The 17,552-nt window shown below is 49.2% G+C and overlaps 7 protein-coding genes across 7 annotated transcripts; 3 read left to right on the top strand and 4 right to left on the bottom strand.

The window, feature by feature from the left end:
* Positions 1-1,114: 1,114 nt before the first annotated feature.
* N7447_000891 (uncharacterized protein) lies at positions 1,115-2,227 on the bottom strand (the record flags this gene model as incomplete). Its single annotated transcript, XM_057225167.1, has 1 exon — positions 1,115-2,227. The coding sequence occupies one exon, from the start codon at positions 2,225-2,227 to the stop codon at positions 1,115-1,117; it is 1,113 nt and encodes a 370-aa protein (XP_057089183.1).
* Positions 2,228-4,945: 2,718 nt separating this feature from the next.
* N7447_000890 (Carboxylesterase type B) lies at positions 4,946-7,080 on the top strand (the record flags this gene model as incomplete). The annotated part of the gene is made up of 3 exons (XM_057225166.1): positions 4,946-5,057; positions 5,111-5,480; positions 5,532-7,080. The coding sequence occupies 3 exons, from the start codon at positions 4,946-4,948 to the stop codon at positions 7,078-7,080; spliced, it is 2,031 nt and encodes a 676-aa protein (XP_057089182.1).
* A 1,771-nt stretch (positions 7,081-8,851) lies between these two features.
* Positions 8,852-9,490, top strand: N7447_000889 (uncharacterized protein; the record flags this gene model as incomplete). Its single annotated transcript, XM_057225165.1, has 3 exons — positions 8,852-9,032; positions 9,172-9,401; positions 9,461-9,490. The coding sequence occupies 3 exons, from the start codon at positions 8,852-8,854 to the stop codon at positions 9,488-9,490; spliced, it is 441 nt and encodes a 146-aa protein (XP_057089181.1).
* Positions 9,491-10,168: 678 nt separating this feature from the next.
* On the bottom strand, positions 10,169-11,103 carry N7447_000888 (40S ribosomal protein eS19; the record flags this gene model as incomplete). Its single annotated transcript, XM_057225164.1, has 3 exons — positions 10,169-10,460; positions 10,529-10,653; positions 11,074-11,103. The coding sequence occupies 3 exons, from the start codon at positions 11,101-11,103 to the stop codon at positions 10,169-10,171; spliced, it is 447 nt and encodes a 148-aa protein (XP_057089180.1).
* A 447-nt stretch (positions 11,104-11,550) lies between these two features.
* N7447_000887 (RNA 5'-triphosphatase domain-containing protein) lies at positions 11,551-13,809 on the bottom strand (the record flags this gene model as incomplete). Its single annotated transcript, XM_057225163.1, has 2 exons — positions 11,551-13,310; positions 13,362-13,809. 2 exons carry the CDS (start codon positions 13,807-13,809, stop codon positions 11,551-11,553), a joined length of 2,208 nt encoding a protein of 735 aa, XP_057089179.1.
* A 637-nt stretch (positions 13,810-14,446) lies between these two features.
* Positions 14,447-16,370, bottom strand: ilv3B (putative mitochondrial dihydroxy acid dehydratase; the record flags this gene model as incomplete). The annotated part of the gene is made up of 3 exons (XM_057225162.1): positions 14,447-15,900; positions 15,950-16,163; positions 16,212-16,370. The coding sequence occupies 3 exons, from the start codon at positions 16,368-16,370 to the stop codon at positions 14,447-14,449; spliced, it is 1,827 nt and encodes a 608-aa protein (XP_057089178.1).
* Positions 16,371-16,793: 423 nt separating this feature from the next.
* Positions 16,794-17,465, top strand: N7447_000885 (anthrone oxygenase family protein; the record flags this gene model as incomplete). The annotated part of the gene is made up of 2 exons (XM_057225161.1): positions 16,794-16,854; positions 16,903-17,465. The coding sequence occupies 2 exons, from the start codon at positions 16,794-16,796 to the stop codon at positions 17,463-17,465; spliced, it is 624 nt and encodes a 207-aa protein (XP_057089177.1).
* Positions 17,466-17,552: the final 87 nt, after the last annotated feature.

The raw sequence follows: 17,552 nt of genomic DNA, 5'->3' as shown, positions 1-17,552 counted from the left end.
TGTACTTTGGAGTTTGGGTTGAATGATATCTTTAAAATCAATACTTTCGCTAAACTTGCATTTTCAAGATGAATGGTAGCTCTGGAGTATGTCTAAAGTAGTTTAGATTACGTCAAGCTTCTTGGTAAAGCTGTGGTGTGAGAATATACAGCATATACAATGGACAGTTTATTTTACAAGCGAAAATAACAAGGTGGCAACTGAACCGCGCAGGATCTGCGACGAGTTAAGTTTCTAAACTAGCTAGGTGACTGCCTATGTACTTCCATACCATCCACGACTGAAGCGTTAAGTATTCAGCCTCGAAACTGAAGCCCAACCATCCAAGGCAATGAAAGGGTGATGGACCTGCAATGTACAACAGACTATGCGTAGGGCACATAAAGTGAAACACAGACAGATAGAGATAGGGAGAGGAAGAGAGAGGAAGAAGACAACATCTCAGTTGGATCAGTGAAGATGACTGAGATTCCATACAGGTCAGAAGGCCCAGTGCAATCAATCAAGACGACCGGGACCTCTATCCAGATGGCTGTGATATTCCAAGAGTGATTGGAGAGTTGTTGGAATCGAAAACCCATAGAAAATAGAGACAAAGAAGAGTATTAGAAAAGCCCGAAGTATGAAGAAAGAAACACGAAGAGTCTTGTAGCAGTGGTAGCTAACTCGACTAATGCAAAGATAAACGCCAGAATGAGTAGGCAACAGACAATAGTACTGTGAGCCAACCCATATAAAAATAAAAAAAAAGGGTGCAGAGAAGAGAAGGGGTATTTGGTGTTGTCATTGTGGTAGCAGCGACAGGACTGCTACCCTGAAACGTCATGACAAATTGTTTCGTATCAGGCATAAGAGAAAAGTGAAAACTTGAACGCCATCTTGGAAACCCAATACCACAAATGTCCAAACCCAACGCCCATCAATCGAGGTAGTTGCACTGCAAGCTAGCCAAGTTTCCTGGTTTTGGATTTTCTTTTTCTGAATGAATTGCCGAAAAGCCGCGACCAGAAGCGGTCCAGACCAGCTTCGACGGCCGTGAATATGAAGGGAAAAAAAAGGTGTATCCCGCAAAGAGTCGAAAGAAATAAACGCCAATCATGATGAGGGTGGGGCTTTACATGGAGCCCAGGCAGAGGAGCGCCTCCACAGCGGCGCGTTCCTGGATGTCGAAGGTGCGGGGTGGCAATTTAGTCACGGATGGACAAGTCGCCGGGAAAATCCCAGAAGGCTGAGGCTTTGCGCGTGCAGCGACGTGGCTGTTGATGAAACTGCCGTTGTTGTTCATCGACCGGGCGCGCAAAGCATCGGCGCCAATCTGGGCCCAGTCCTCCTCATCGGTGTCATCGCCTTCAACCCACTCGTTTTCTTGCATCTCATCGGGAGCCTCCGAGGACGAGCAGTACTCGCCGTCGTCACCATCGAGGGACATTTTGTCTGCCTCGTGTTCCAGCATGTCGAGGTCCCCTTGCATGCCGTAATCGTCGGTGTACGAGAATGCCGTAGATTCGGCAAAGCTCATGCGGTAGGGATGACGGTTGCCACCCTGCCAGCCCGACTGACCCTGAATCTGTAGGCCACGCTGCTGGAACGAACCTGCGACGCTCGAGGGAGGCGACGACGAAGTGTTCACATCACGATCGTGAACAGGTTCACCACGACGTCGCGCGTCCCAGCGGCCCCAACCAATCTTCTCGAACACCACGTCGCCTTGGACACCACCTGCCTCTCCTCCATTTCCTCGACCTTCCAACGCGGCGACAACCAGTCTGCGCGCCTTGGCTGGGGGAATATGCGAAAAGCCAGGGACCGATGTTGTCAGATGACCCATAACGTGGCGGATAGCCAAAGGCCCCTGCTGAAGCAAGATCTCAGGGAGATGATACTTGGAGAGCATGGCCGGAGTGATCGCGCCGGTGCTGTCGAGGTCATCGACAGGCAGGGAGACATGATGACTGTTGGCGGGTTCCGCGTCCTCGAGGTCGATATCGGAGTCCAACTGGGGGACAGTCGAAAGCGGCGATCCGGGCGACAGTGTCACTCGGTGCTTGAAGGTCTGAGGAGGGAGGGTCGGGGAAATGGAGTTAGGTGGCGTGGGAAGCATCGCAGACACCCCAGGTCGCGTAGGCACATGGCCGCCACTCAGGCCAGAACGGCGCTGAGGGATATCAACAGAAGCAGTCTTACCAGCAAGAGCCATTGCAATGCTGGAGTTTGTCTGGAAACCCATGATGGATAGAATATGGATTTGTGAAAGGAGAAGAACCTAAAGCGCGCAAACCGGGGTATATGAGTCAGAAGACCTTCCCAACACGCGACAAAGGAGTACCACGGAATGACCGAGTGGCAACAGAGATAGTTTCAGAGTGAAAGGGACAAGACAAAAGTAACTAACCTTTCACACACAGTGACAAAGAGACACTGTAGCCGGGGTAGCGAAGTTGGGGCCAACTTGTTTAGGGCTTGGATCCACGTAGGGGATGCGACGCGGCAAGGGGAGAGCGATAGTCGCGATAAGAGCAGATTCCAACCTTGGAAGGCGACAAGTTCGATGAGATCGAGTATCAAGAGATGTGTGAAGAAGAGAAAGGGGAGATCAGTTTGGAGGGGTACAAGGCCCTGAAAGTGACTTGCACCTTTGTACTTAGGAAGGCCCAAGTGTAATCCGTTTAGGAAAGCGCGTGGGTGGATTGATTGGCGCCTCGTCACCGGGTGCTTCCGGCTTTCTTTATTATCATTCTACGACATTATTACTCGGTATTCTTCTATATTCTTAATTCTATACATATACGATATAAATACTATAACTATACATTATATACATTATATACATTATATACATTATATACATTATATACACTCTATACACTCTATCCACCATCTCTTGCTGATTTTCACACTAGTTATCCTTGAGCCGATCAAGTAAATCTAGTTGCCCACTGAAAGATATCTGAGTAATAGAAAATAAAAACCCCTCATGCCAAGTTGTTATCGTCCAGTCATGGTGATCGGAAGTGCTCGTGCGCCTTTAATGAACGCTTGCAGCGCTCTCCAGGGCGTAACCCTATTTTCTCCTATCGGCTGATAACCATCGTTCAGGGCACGTGGACGATTTGAAGAACTTCAACTTTTTGTATCCATGGACACTCGTAGTGAAGATGTCATTTTTATCATTTCCTGTGACGTTTCCATCCCGAATTGCCTATCGGAACTGAGATGTCCATTGAATTGCCCTCGTGTAACTAACATAAAGTACTCGGGTATGTACAAGGTACATCCACTTTCCCTCGGGTCCCACTACAATCTGGGCTCTGGCCCTTGACGTCACTTGTACTGGTGACAAAGTCTTGGCTTGGGCGCTTTACAAGGTTCTTCTATACTCTTTGTGCATGTCCAAGGAGTCTACGCCATGTACATAAATGTAAACTCCTTACAATCCCATATTCGCCTTATCGTGGAATCCTGCATAGTTGACAAGCCCCCGTTGCCCCGAGGAATGCATTGCCCTAGCGCGAGGTCCATGTACAACATAGCCTGTACGTACACTTGTGGGTTTATTATTGGAGTCTGTGCTAAAAAGAAATGGTGGGATGTCCCAATTCGGCCATTTCCTTCCTATTGTGCGGGAAGTAGATCGGGTGATGAGCTAGCCCTGCATGTTGCCTTCTATCCCATTCTACCGTATAAAATTATAACCCCTCATGCTACGGCTGATTTTCCTTGCCCTCGATCTTCGAGGTGTCTGTGCTTTGATCGGTTCCTGGTCGTATTCAGCTTTACCCCAGGGCTGCGATGTTGGGTATCATATTTTGGTCATGCTTTAAGGCTGTTGCTTATAGGTACATGTAGTCAGACAATCTTGTGTCAATAATCTGACTCAGAATAAGAGTGAGACTCTGCCCTGCACATTCTATAGTTTCCTGTCTCGGATTCCGAAGTCTGAGCCCACCCCACGTCTCAATTATTTCTTAGTGCCCTTCTCTCCGACCAAAGCTTTAAATTAAAAAAAAAATCCATCACTTAGGTCGCGCATAGTCCCCACGAAAAGAAACACGTACCCTTCTGCCTGCATTGGAGATTCGCCATCCGTATACCGAATTGAGCAAGCAACAGTTGTATAGCTAGGCCCCTCATACGTCGTTAGTTTTTCTGCGTGCTCAATTGTTCGGCACCTCGTATACAGCTGTGACGGTATCTCCGGGATCGCCAGAGAGGAAGGCTGGGTAGTGTCCCCAAAGCTTACACTTGTACCCCTCAATGTATGCGGGTCGTAAGTGGGAGGTGTGTGTTAGGCCTAACAAATCTACGAGTAGACATTGGTCTTGGAGTGAGCCGTAAAAGAGGGACCTGTTGGAGCACCGTTGAGTTTGGCACCCCTTGATCGCACTGAGTCCATATAAAGAATCGACAATCTTGAGTGCTGAGATGGCTTGTGTTTCGGAATCTTGTGGGGAAAATCCCTGCGGGGGATGGCAGATGCTTTTCATTACGGTGTACTTCCGTACACACATGGCTTTGTTATGATTGCAACCAGTCCATTTATGCAATTTTGTGATGTTTTCTCAGTAGTTTTCTCAGTACTCTTCTCAGATAATCTTTTTAGGCGTCAGTTTACATCTCCCCTCAGTTTTATAGCCTGAGGGTAGAGAAAGCCGGGAAAAAAAAGTCTACACAGTGCCAATGGCTTTGCTATGTCTAGCCAGGGGTAAAACAAGCTCTATGTCCTGTTAAACCAAGGGGTTGAAGAAAATGTCGTTCAAAGACTCATGATCGGCTAAATGTCCATCTTCACCTATTTTATCAAGGCCATGTTCCCGTGGGGTTTCATGTGCCTAAATAATTCGACCTTTCGACAATTAGCCAAAAGAAAAATTTGTTAAATAGGGGGATGGGGTGCTTGCTGTAGTTGAGAGGGAGGTTGTTTCGAATCACCACGTATTTGACCATAATGGTTTACTACGGGTTTGCATTTCTCTGTTTGGCAATCACCGCGAATGCAGCAGTAAGCCCTAATTCTTTAAACTCTGATATTTCCATTCTGATTCACAATGACTTGTTAGGTACGCATATTCCCTGAGATAAAATATGGAATCAAGAACTGACTGTTGAATAGAAGCCGAAAGTCCTTTATTAGGTTCAGGAATTCTGGTGCTCGATGCGAGACCATGGCAAGACGCGGTCGAAAGCTGTCAAAAGATTGGCGAGACTCTCTGGGGGATTGATTCCAGTTACAAAAACATTAAAAGTGACCTGGACTACCTTGGATACCAAGGCAAATACACTCGCAACCAACGTTTTTGGACTGCCTCGGACCACCGCAAACCGTCGACCATCGACACCAATGGCCGAGTCGATAAAGCCTCTGCAAACGAAAAACTGCCAGTTCTTTGTACACAAAGTGCTCCATTCTCCAACAGTACATTCCAGGATACAAGTCCACAGTGGCAGGTGACTGTCCACTCCAACGATGAATACCTCACTGGGTAGGAACCAGTATTTCCCAGAATCTCGCTATATGTCCTAACAAAATATAGTTTCCGGGATCGATTCAGTTTCCGCTTTCTAGGAATTCGTTACGCTAAGCAGCCCCGACGATGGGACTATTCCAAATTGCATAAAGGATCCGGTAAAAAGGCTTCTGCTCTCGACTATGGCTCTGGCTGCACACAAGGCACAACTGGTTCAGAAGACTGCCTGTTTCTCAATGTTTGGACCCCCTATCTTCCCAAAAGCGACAAAGTCCGAAAGAGTCACCTCAAACCTGTGATGCTTTGGATTCACGGCGGAGCTTTCACCAGTGGCACTGGCAGTGACCCGACGTCCGACGGCGGCAACCTAGCCTCCAGAGGTGATGTTGTGGTTGTTGGCATAAACTACCGTGTGGGAACATTGGGCTTCCTTGCACTAGATGATGGCAAAACAAACGGAAACTACGGATTGGCAGATCAGACCACGGCGCTGGAGTGGGTTCGTCAAAACATCCGGGACTTCGGCGGCGATCCGGACAGAATAACTATCTTCGGCCAATCGGCCGGTGCAGGCTCAGTACGGGCACTACTTGCTTCTCCTGTATCACGAGGTAAATTCGCAGGTGCGATTATGCAAAGCAATCTTGGTGGCTTGGCGTACGGCACAACCTACTCGAAGTACTATACCATCGCACAGGAGATGAAAGTCGTGGGGAATGCCATTCTCAACGAGACAAACTGCACAGATGCTGCTTCACCAGTCGAGTGTTTGAGAAAACTCCCCGCGTCAACGATTGCAAATCTCGCTGACCCAGCGCGGTATCTGGTTGTTGATGGCGTCTACCTCCAAAGCTCGGAGCTGGATTTAATAAACCCAGCATCGACTGCCAATGTACCATTGATGGTCGGTACGATGAGAGACGATGGCGCTGCCATGATTGGCTACCCTGAAGTGGGACAAACTTTGAAGTCCTTCCTCAATGAAGCTGGTCTGCCTGACTCAGTTGCACCAAGCCAACTCTTCCCCGTACCATCAACCGCCAATGCTACACTCGATATCTTCAACACTTCCTCTCGCATAGCCACAGATGGAATATTCAGTTGCATCGACAAAGCAACTGCACATACAGCCTCGAGGAACCATATCTTCCCCGATATCTTCTACTACGAGTTCAACCGTTCATACCAAATGCCCGGCTACTCACCCAATGCCCCGGTATGCAACGCTCCAATCACAGATGAGTTCCCAAATGGCGACCCTAGCCAGGAGTATTTTAAATGCCATTCTGGCGAGCTGTTCTACGTGTTTGGCAGTTTCCGTCGTCAGGGTTTACCGTTCCGGGATGAGTTCGATTTACCTTTTGGACAGTATGTGCTAGATTCTTGGGCGAGTTTTGCGAGGGTGGCTAGGCCTACTCCTGACTTCGCCTTTTTGAAGGCAAGAGGATATAGCAATACAACTCGGGAGATTGAGGCGACTGGGTTGTGGGAACCATTTGGCAAAGAGAGTCAGCTCCGGCTGCTCCAGTGGCCATCTAGGATGAGGGATTTGGATGAATTAGAACAATGCCGCGCGTTGGGATTGTCTTTGGATTACTTCGACTCTTCGGATTAGACAAAATGTATTAGTGTTTTTGGGTACAGACAAAGGGATCTGTATACCTCGACTCCCTAGATCTATTATACACACGAAGTTTAGATTCATCGCACTGATGCGTCTTTCCGAGACAACATGAAAAGCTTCTTGGTCCTTTTTGACATTTTTCGTTGGAAGTCTTGTTTCAAGTGTCCCTTCAGATCTCTTTTCCCAGTCCCCTCAACTTCGATCTCTTTATAGTGTCTTTGATGGCGTTTGTGCATGATATTTATAGATACAAACCATTTGTGGGGTCTTTGGTATGTTTATCGCACTGAAACGAAGTAAATTGTAGATACAGAGCAGTTTTCTTTGGTAGAATAGTCTGTTCTACTTTCAGACCTTGATCAACATCCCGACCAGGCCTAGGGCTTTACACATTATTTGTCTTAAGATAGAAGAAGAGGCCAATGTTATGGATAAAGTGACTGAGTAAGCGACTAGTTCACGGCTTGTTGATTTAGTCTGACATTTTCACATCCCTGTGCCCGGCAGGCAGTAAGATCACGCTACAGCTGGAGGGTCGCCCAGTTCAAGCCACAATTGTTAGAACCTTCGAGCCCTGGACTTGCTCATGTTTTATGGTCCTTTCATTTGATTCCGATCTTTCTGCTCTAGGCATTGAAGAAAATGTAGTACTAAAGCATTCGCCACAACTACGAAAGATCAATGCAGTGGACCCTTGGGTCCCGGAAACTGAAGGAGATCTTTAGAAGTTTCTTTGCTCGGACGAAGGAATGAAGTCTGCGGTTGAGATTGAGAAGGGTTGCATAAAGCAACAAGAAGACTATTGTTTCATGCCAACGATCATTGAAGATGATACTGGCGAGGACCAATTGGCTATGATCGACTTTGGCCATACCGCAGTTCGTTCACAGTATCACCCCGGAGAGGACTGGCGATGGTGGCAAGCACAACGTGATAAAGAGAGGGCTATCGGACGAGTGATGCAGTGGACATTGGGGAGGGATCATGGGGGAGCTTACGTGTATACAAGAACCCCTTATTGTGCAGCGCTTCATTATGATTACCAGAGAGACTACTGTTGCCCGGAAAGACCTATTCCAAGCAGTGAATGATCTGGCAAGAGAAAGAGTATGTGTAGTTGTCAAGGGAGGGAGGGACGGATGCCACGCGTTGAGAATATCTGTATGCTTCATTTGTCTCTCTTTCCACTTTCTCTTCTTAGCTAGGAACAATCAGTGGTTCTTTCCTAACATTCCTCAAGTAAAGCTCTTGTATTCTAATATCATTTCAGAAGTCAATATCTTAGGCAAAAATATTTGCCCTAAAGGGACATTTCTTTTATACAACATATGGAATATATATCGAATTCATAAATGTGATGAGGACTTGCCCTGAATCTTCCGAGACTATCTGCCACGATTGCCTCGATATAGTATATAATTCTTCAAATGGATGACTTTCAGGGTTAATATTTGTGGCATGTCCACTTCCGATGCTAGCTTCCGAAGTACAACAACGCACGACTTCGAGTACCACGTAGGCTATCTACTGCTTTGGATCCAGCAGGGCATCCCATATAGAAGTATCTAGTCTTTGTTTCCATCTAGTATCATGCCCATCGATCCATAGAAAACAAGTACAAAAAGAAACTTCGATATATAGTCCTCGATAAGATCGGATGCGTCCCTTCCGACATTTCCCCTCAATGAAATAGACATATCCCGCAAGACCTCGCCATTTTCTCATTTGTTTTTTCGACTTGCAAATATTTCCCTAAATCACAATGTCTTACCAAATCGCCTACGACGCTACCCGCGCACCACCCCGCGCCGCCGCGTTCGTGGCATTCATGGAAGACTTCTACCGCACCAGCGACAGCGAGTCTCTGCACGAGAAATACGTTCAGAGCTTCGCCGAAGATGCGACACTCATTATGGGACCCAAAGAAGCCAAGGGTACAAGCGGTATGGTGCTATCCGATTCCCGCCCTCAACATTAGTGAAGCTATACAGCCGATTCCGATTCCAATTTCCATTTCGATGCAGACAGAATATATGTCTGCGATGGGTTGTACTTCGGCTAACAAAATCAATCCCATAACAGCAATTCTCACCCTCCGCCACGGTCTCTGGACACACGTTGCTTCTCGCCGACACACGCCTGTGCAGATTTACTTCGGCAGCGACGATGAGATCATGTTGTATGGTGGTGTGAACTATAGACTCAAGGCTGACCCTGATAATGATGTTTATGTGCCTTGGGCTGGACGGGTTGTATTCGCGCCCCAGAAGGGGGACGAAGATATCAAGATGCAGTTTTATCAGGTTTACTTGGTGAGTAAATCATTGTCGTGCTAGGCGTGAGGTTGTGGTGCTGATTGATTGTCTACTAGGATACCGCGGCTCAGTCGGGAAAGAAATGAAGTGGATTGAAATGCGAGCCTTAAGACTTGTCTTGTACATATATAAGAATGAGAGTTGCATAAAATTCAATAGCAATGATTGGACATAAACTGGGCCCCTAGAGAACGTAGATAGATCTATATCATGTGCAAGGCTGAAGCTCCGCTGGTAGTTAGATAACACCAGACGCCTACATCTACACCTACAACACGGAGAGAGGACGGAACAGTTTTGAAGTGTTTAGACATGCTCTTTATTTCCAGGAGACCACGAGAGAAAAAAGGGACAAAGACGCCGTAGGGTTGATCGGGGTCAAAGAGGTGAGGGAGATCATAAAAACATGTCAAAGGGAAAAAAGATCCCCTCCCCTCGACAAGAGAGAGAGGGGAAGGATTGTGTAGACCGTCTCGTCCGCTCTCTTCTCTCGTTCAAGTCTCCGGATAATGATGCCTCATCCTCATGCACTCTGCACCGCCCGTATCTCTCTCCGCTAGTAGCCCCGTCTGGTCGTCAGATAAAAAAAATATGGAGTTGGAACAAGAAAAAAGAAACAAACGTAAAGTCGCGCACGGGACCGCAAGCTCCGAATTTTTATTTTTGTGCCGTCATTTCCAATATCTTGCCGCCGTAGCGAAGACAAAACCACAAAAACAAACGACTTATCCCCGAACTATTAAAAGCCCATTGTTGCGATACGTTTATTCCTCATCAGACTCCTCCTCATCGACGGTGGTCTTGGCGATACGGTCCAAATCACGCTGACCACTCTGGGTGATGCGGCGGCCACCCTTCTCCTCATCGGTCTCGAGGACACCGATCTTCTCAAGAGCCTGGAGGGCCTTGCGGTCAACGGAGCCGGAGGCATCGACGTGGTGGGCGGGGCGGGAGCCACGGTTCTTGGTGGAACCGTGGACCTTGCGAAGACGGCCGACACCGACGGTCTTGCGCATGTAGATGTGACGGGCACAGGCGGCGGCGCGGACGTAGAACCTTTAGAAAAAAAGCAATGTCAATTGTCAATTCGAATTTTGGTGACTTGTTATTTGATGCGGTCGTACCAGTCAGCATCCTGGGGAGGAAGCTCGTTGGAGGCAGAGGTCTTGACAGTATCAACCCATCCGGGGATGGGGAGCTTGCCCTGACGCTTCAGGAAAGCAGAGTAGGCAGAGATGAACTTCTGCGCCTGTGTGAGGGAGAAAAGTGATATGTTAGTTGTGGCTCATCAGCATATGCGTGGATCGGTCAAAGTCTGTGGATTTGCAGATGCGTCGGATTCGTTTCTGGAAGCAGTTCATCATTCGTCGTGTGGAGTGTTCGCTAGGATGCAGCCGTTGTGTCGGGTATTCCAGAGAATACCGACAGATAGACGGATCTATCAAAAATTCGCCCCTCAAAACATGCATGCACATCCTTCGATATTCGACATATTTCCCATAGGCAATGAAACCATTCGCCTATTGCGTGCGTAATCCGTGCGAAGCATTTCCATATTGGCGATATGATCCGACCGTGTTGTGGTATCCGTGCATCCAGAAACGAACCGTCCACATCATGCAAACCAGAGCTGGTGACCGATCACCTAAAATCCGAGCAGGACACTTACGTCCACATCGCGAACGGTAACACCACCCATTTTGGCGACTTGTCGAGGGGTCGAAGGGTAGGGATTAGAGAGAGAGAGGCGTTGGGCGTCGAGGTGGGCAGGGTCGAAGTCGAAGAGTCGCTCAAAATTTCAAGACACACACAACTCTGGGCGGGTTGGGTCTGTGTGCCGTTCGCTTGTCCATTTTGGGTTAGCCGTACCCTAAGCTGGGTCATGTGATGTGCCTAATCCATGCCTGATATATAAGGCTCCACAACGCACCCCTCGATGCCTGATGTTCCAGGCGTTAATTACTTGACATGCAATCCGTGTTGAAAGATTATTTTGACAGTTCATTTTCTCATGTTCTAATTATACACCAATTAACATCTATTTCATGGCGGTTTTCATTATTCGTAACTTTGAAGCAATTAAAAGAAGTACCCCGTTTCCTAATCCATAGTCTTCGCCCCAGTTCAACGCCCAAATCATTCCCAATTACAGCGTGGGCGCTCTCTGCAGTCCAACGCAATACCTCACAAACAGAGTGTCAATGAAATGACCATGTCGGATACCAGGAGGTCGGCACCGGTTGAACTCGTCAATGGCATCTTGCACACCAAAACCAAGATGCTCGATCAAATAGCAACAAATCAAAAATCCGGTACGGTTGTAGCCATAGTGACAGTGAACTCCGACCACTGGACGTGGCAGAGACTTCTCTTCATCCGTACGCTGCTCCATCTCCTCATCGATATCCCTTTGCAGTCTATTGACCAAAGCGATAAAGTCGCGTGCCTCGTCTGGAGTCGGAGGAATCTTGGATATAGTCGGGTGTTTGTAGTAGCGGATTCCACCCTTCTCCATTTCGGCAGGGTTATAGACCGGGCTTTCATGACTGATGTCTATGACAGCGTGGATGCGACCACGGTACTTTGCTGAGAAAGTCGTAGGGTTGTGTTCCTCGTCAACCTCGCGCAACATCTTGAGCGCGACAAATGTGTTGGCGATTCGTTCCGAGACCGGGGCGACCTTCTTCCATTTGGCGAGATTCTTGACATCCCATTTTCCAGATGTGTTCATGTGCTGCAATTGCCAGCCCAGACCGAGACGCTTATCGATATTTGACGAGAGGAAATCCTGGATAATCCCTGCAAGAGTGCGATAGGTTGCCCGGTCGTAGAGAAGTGCATGAGATGCGGGCGCCGGCAAAATTGCAGATTTGACCACTCGCTTCCGCTGGCCAACCTGCAAGTGCTTCTCGGAGATCTGCACACCAAACACCCTCTCGTTGACAAGACCGTCGGATGGAGGTGACATCTGGTCATGGACCCGCGAAGCGTCTGGGATGATGCTGCCACCGCTGGTATCGATAGTGGTATGGGCTGAAGCATCACCAAAGAATTTCAAAATCTTCTGCACCTCCACTGGTTTGGTCACAGCATCCGTCTCTCCCGCGACCAACAGAACTGGCATGCGGATTCCCGCCCAGACCTCTTGACCAGGGAGTCCGCCAATCGCGTGGCCGCCATTATCGTAGGTGGGAAGTGTGCCCCACGCCATGCGTCGCCAAACAGGCGTCCGACTTTGCTTGTTGAAGCGTAGCTGGAGATTTCGTGTTTCCGCGTCGGCAGCGACGCCGACCATCCGCATAACACTGGCACTTTGTTCGCCTCCACGTCTGTCCCAGCGACGCCAAAGATCAAAAAGTGGATTAGGAACATAGAGCGCTCGGCGAAACTTGGTAGTGTCCTCCGTAGATGGGGGTGAGGCTCGAGGGCACACAGCAACAAGGCCGACTATGTGCTCTTTCACCTTTACACCAACGGAGGATACCGATGAAGCCAGGAGGGCGGATAAGGAACATCCGAGACTGTGTCCCACAAGAATGATTTCTTGACCAGCCTCCCGGTCCCGGTGCTGATCAATGGCTTCAGCCAATAGTTCGGATAGAGCCTCCACAGTGTATGCATTCCAATCCGTAGGCGCAAACTTAGACAGGCCGCACCCGGGTAAATCAATACCAAAGCATGAACTGACATTAGACAGGCTAGTTAGGAGGTGGTGGAATTGTGCTAGGGACCCGCCTAGCCCATGAACAACCACGATCAGTGGGATAGGAGTCGGTTTGGTCGGGAGTCGAGCTAGGTGTGGATGCGGGCTGTAGAATGTGCGAATGGCGGGATAGGTAGCTACCGAGGTAGTGTAGGAGTTGTACGTGGTGAATTTCCTGAGAATGCCTGGGTCCGTTTCATATGCTGCGCGAGTGTTAATCAAGGCCTCAAGAGAAAGGTGATTTATCAACCTACCATCGGAGCTTTGTTGCTGAGTGTCCGAGGGCCAATCTTTCTTCTTGTAGTTGGGATTGGTTCCATGTCGCAACGATGCGTTGCTATTGTAGTCTTCATCTTCGTAATCCTCCTCTGAGGAACTTAGAAACTTCGAAGATTTAGTCGAGCTGTTGCGAGCGGCGGAACGCTGCGCGCGAGCATATTTTAACTCTGACTGCTTGCGCCTCAGCGACGACAACAACCCACATCCAGTCATGGCGAGCACACAGGTAGTTAAGAAGACAACCTGACCCCAATTCACATCGTCATTGCGGAAAAGGCCGCGGAAAGAGCTGGCGATGGAGAAAGAAGCGTTTTGGGTGGCCGCGCGCACTGAGTGAAAGAACCGCAGGATAGTCGCGACACTTGAGGGTTTGGATTGAGACGTCAACGAGTCGTAGAGGGCGGAGATAGCGTCGGAGCCCATGATTAAGTACCGGAGGGGCGTGGGCTATTTCAGAGCCCCCCGATAGGGATATCGCCAAGAACCACGCGATGGCGCGCCAGATGCTCTTTGGATATAGGGCAAATAGGCCTGAGACCAATAAGGAAAGCTATATCGACAACGTTGAAACCTTTGAGTGGCGAGGATAAGAAAAAGTAGAGAGATCAGCTTCGGCCACTCACAGCCTCGGGAGCCGCAGCGTGGGGGTGAGTCATCCATTGGCCCCACTTGGGTTTTGCAAATTTGGGAAGGAACTTGCTTGATTATGGTATTTACTATGAGAGGAGAAGTACTTTTTGAATATACACCATTAGGCAGATCCATGGATCTTGCATATTTAGCATAATTCTTCCCGATAATCTATATCCCTTGCTCTTTATTGCCTCCTATACACCACATATGTAAATTCCCAAGATGTCGATATTGGACTCCATTTCATAGTGCCCCCGGGCATGCGTGGCTTCTTAATTACTACTGGGCAGTTTCAAGCGGGGCCACGATGATCATATTTCGAATGTTTATGCCTTTTCTAGAATGTGGTAGAATAGACCATAACATCATTTCAACTGCGAAGCATGCTATCTACATTTACACTCAGGTGGCATATCGTAATGATTCATTAAAAGAGATCTGTCATGGCTCCCTGTGATGCATCACTGACCAATCGTGCGTACTTGGCCAACACACCGCGAGTGATTTGCGGTGAAGGAGGGGTCCACTGACGCCGTCTCTCCTGAAGCTCCTGGTCCGACACATCCATCGAAAGCGAGTTAGTCTCGGCGTCAATAGTGACGACATCCCCATCACGGACGAGCGCAATCGGGCCACCCACGGCAGCTTCAGGCACAATGTGGCCGACAATGAAACCGTGGCTGGCACCCGAATACCGTCCATCAGTAATGAGCGCCACGTTGGTCAACTTGGCTCCCATCAGCGCGGCACTGGCCTTCAGCTGTTCCGGCATTCCAGGCCCACCCTTGGGGCCCTCGTAACGCACGATGATCACGAGGTTCTCGCCGCGCGGGATGCGGCCTTCATTCAAAGCATCGTTGAGTTGGTGTTCCTTGTCGAAGACACGGGCTTTGCCAACGAATCGGAGCCCCTCCTTGCCGGTAATCTTGGCAACAGCACCGCCTGGTGCAAGGTTGCCACGTAGGATCTGCAGGTGGCCGCTAGCCTTGATTGGGTTGTCCAATGGGCGGATCAGATCTTGGCCCTCAGTTAGGGAGGGGAACGAGGCAACATTTTCGGCCAGGGTCTTGCCCGTCACTGTGGGGATATCTCCATCGAGCAGACCGGCTGCGATCAGCAGCTTCTGCACAGATGGGACACCTCCGATCTCATAAAGATCGGCCATATAGTACTTCCCACTAGGTGAGAGGTTGGCAATGAAGGGGATCTTGTTGCTGACCCGCTGGACGTCATCCAGCGTCAGGTCAACACCAGCCGTCCGAGCCATGGCCAGGAAGTGAAGAACACCGTTAGTACTACCGCCCAGCGCCATAGTCATGACGAGAGCATTTTCAAAAGACCGCTTGGTCAGTAGGTCCCGTGGGCAAATGTTCTTCTCCAGGCAAACCTTGATAGCATCTGCAGCACGCACACACTCGCGCATCTTGGATGGAGATTCAGCAGGCGTGGATGATGAGCCGGGTAGTGACAGACCCATTGACTCAATAGCAGTGGCCATGGTGTTTGCAGTGAACATACCACCGCAGGCGCCGGCGCCAGGGCAAGCATGCTTTTCCAAGTCATCCATGATCTCATCCTGAGTCTTGGTTTGGTCACCACCGTCGTCGGGCTGGCGTAGGGTACCGTAGGCGTAGGCACCCGCAGCCTCAAAGCATGTTGAGACATTGATGGGTTTCCGCAAGTGCTCGGAGTAGCCGATTCCAATGGTTCCACCGTAGATCATAATTGAGGGGCGGTTATGGCGAGCCATGCCCATTACAACACCGGGCATGTTCTTGTCGCAACCTGGAATAGCAATGCAGGCATCGTGGTATTGGGCACAGGTTACGGTCTCGACACTATCGGCAATGACCTCTCGGGTCTGAAGAGAGAATCTCATTCCTAGCGGAGGTTAGCTATCTCGATTCTTGAGACCTGACAGTCAACCAACCTTCACTGCCCATGGTGATTGCATCCGAAACACCAATGGTGTTGTACTGCCACCCAAGCATTCCCTGTTCCAAGACTGACTTCTTGACAGTCTTGGCCAAGTCCATCAAGTGCATGTTGCATGGGTTCCCTTCCCACCATACTGAGGCGATACCGACATGTGGGCTCTTGGCCATTGCTTCTTTATCTGGGACACCGGCGGCATAGAGCATAGCCTATATCGGTCAGTAATAGACCACATGATTCGCTCATTGTCAACTTACCCGTGCCCCGGGGAAATCATGGCCTCTGGTGATAGTGTGGGAGTGACGGTTGAGTGCGGGGGAGCCATCCGGATGCTTCGCATCTGCGGGCAAAGAAGGGAAGTTGATATATTTGGCCTCGCTGAGAGTGCTAGACTCCATTGGCTTTGAAGGATCCATGACTGTGAGGTTGAAGAAGAACAGACAAGAGAAAGAGGCTGCAGACGCAATTGACCAGAATTATAGCCCACACAATCTCGGGAGCTTCGCACCGATGTCCGATCCCCAGAACCCCACGTTCAGGATTGTCCAGTTAAATGCGGCCGATTTATGAGCAGATCGGAGTTGAGCCTAGTCTCCGGATCTACATTGTATAAGGTTGTATAGCATCATAAGTCTGTATATCAATAGTTAAAGCCGCGTTGTTATATTTACTCGGTATATTTACAAAATGATCGCAGCAAGGGGGAGAGTCCGCAAAATCCGACCGCATCCGTCCATGGCATGGCACTCACGTCATACATATGCTACCTCTGAAAGTATTTAGCATTTAGGAACTTCAGCTGTATTTCGTTCATTCTGAATTCCAGACCGAGCTACATAATGGCCACCGACCTGAGAATCGCCCAGGCAATTGGGACGCTTGGCTGTGCAATGGCAGCAAGTAAGTAGCACTACACAATAGATGACCAGACAACTCACAGTATACAAGGCGGCATTGCTACATTGTCAATCATGAGCATTCCCAATATCGTCCTTCCAGCCCGTCGCCCGCCCGGCACGACACTGCCATTCCAGGATACCCCAGGAACCTCGACCACTCACTTGACACATCAGTGGCTTGATCTGTATGAGCGTGGCAGCAGGATTTTCCCCGGTATATCCGCAGTATCTTCACTCGCAAACCTCTATGCGCTCTGGGTATTGCGGGATACTCCTACCCCTGCCCCTGGTTTCGTTGGATCCAGCTGGTCCGCATGCTATCTGCTTGCTGTGGGAGTGACGATGAGCATTGCACCTTTTACCTTGACAGTGATGAAGAAGACGAATGCCAAGCTGAAGGCTCATGCAAAGCGCGATGATGCGTCTGGCGCCGAGGGTACTGAGGGCATGGTGGTTAGTGCGCAGGAGAAGGCGAAGCGTGGTAGGGATGATAGCGAGGTGGTTGAACTTTTGCAGCATTGGTCGAAGTTGAATTTGATCAGGGCTACGCTTCCACTTGTTGGAGCTGGTCTTGGGTTCTACGCTGCTGTTTCTAGCTGGGCAATTCCTTGAATGGGAATGTTAAAAGTTGTGGAGGGTTCAATGTCTCCGCTGTTTGTTAAATTAGTCTCGTGTATGCTTATGTGAATGGAAACTCTA

This window comes from Penicillium robsamsonii (assembly GCF_028829455.1).
Source record: "Penicillium robsamsonii strain IBT 29466 chromosome Unknown utg000001l_segment0_segment0, whole genome shotgun sequence".
Classification (NCBI taxonomy): Eukaryota; Fungi; Ascomycota; class Eurotiomycetes; order Eurotiales; family Aspergillaceae; genus Penicillium; species Penicillium robsamsonii.
The sequence above is the reverse complement of the archived record's forward strand: the minus strand, read 5'-3'. Positions and strand labels throughout refer to the sequence as shown.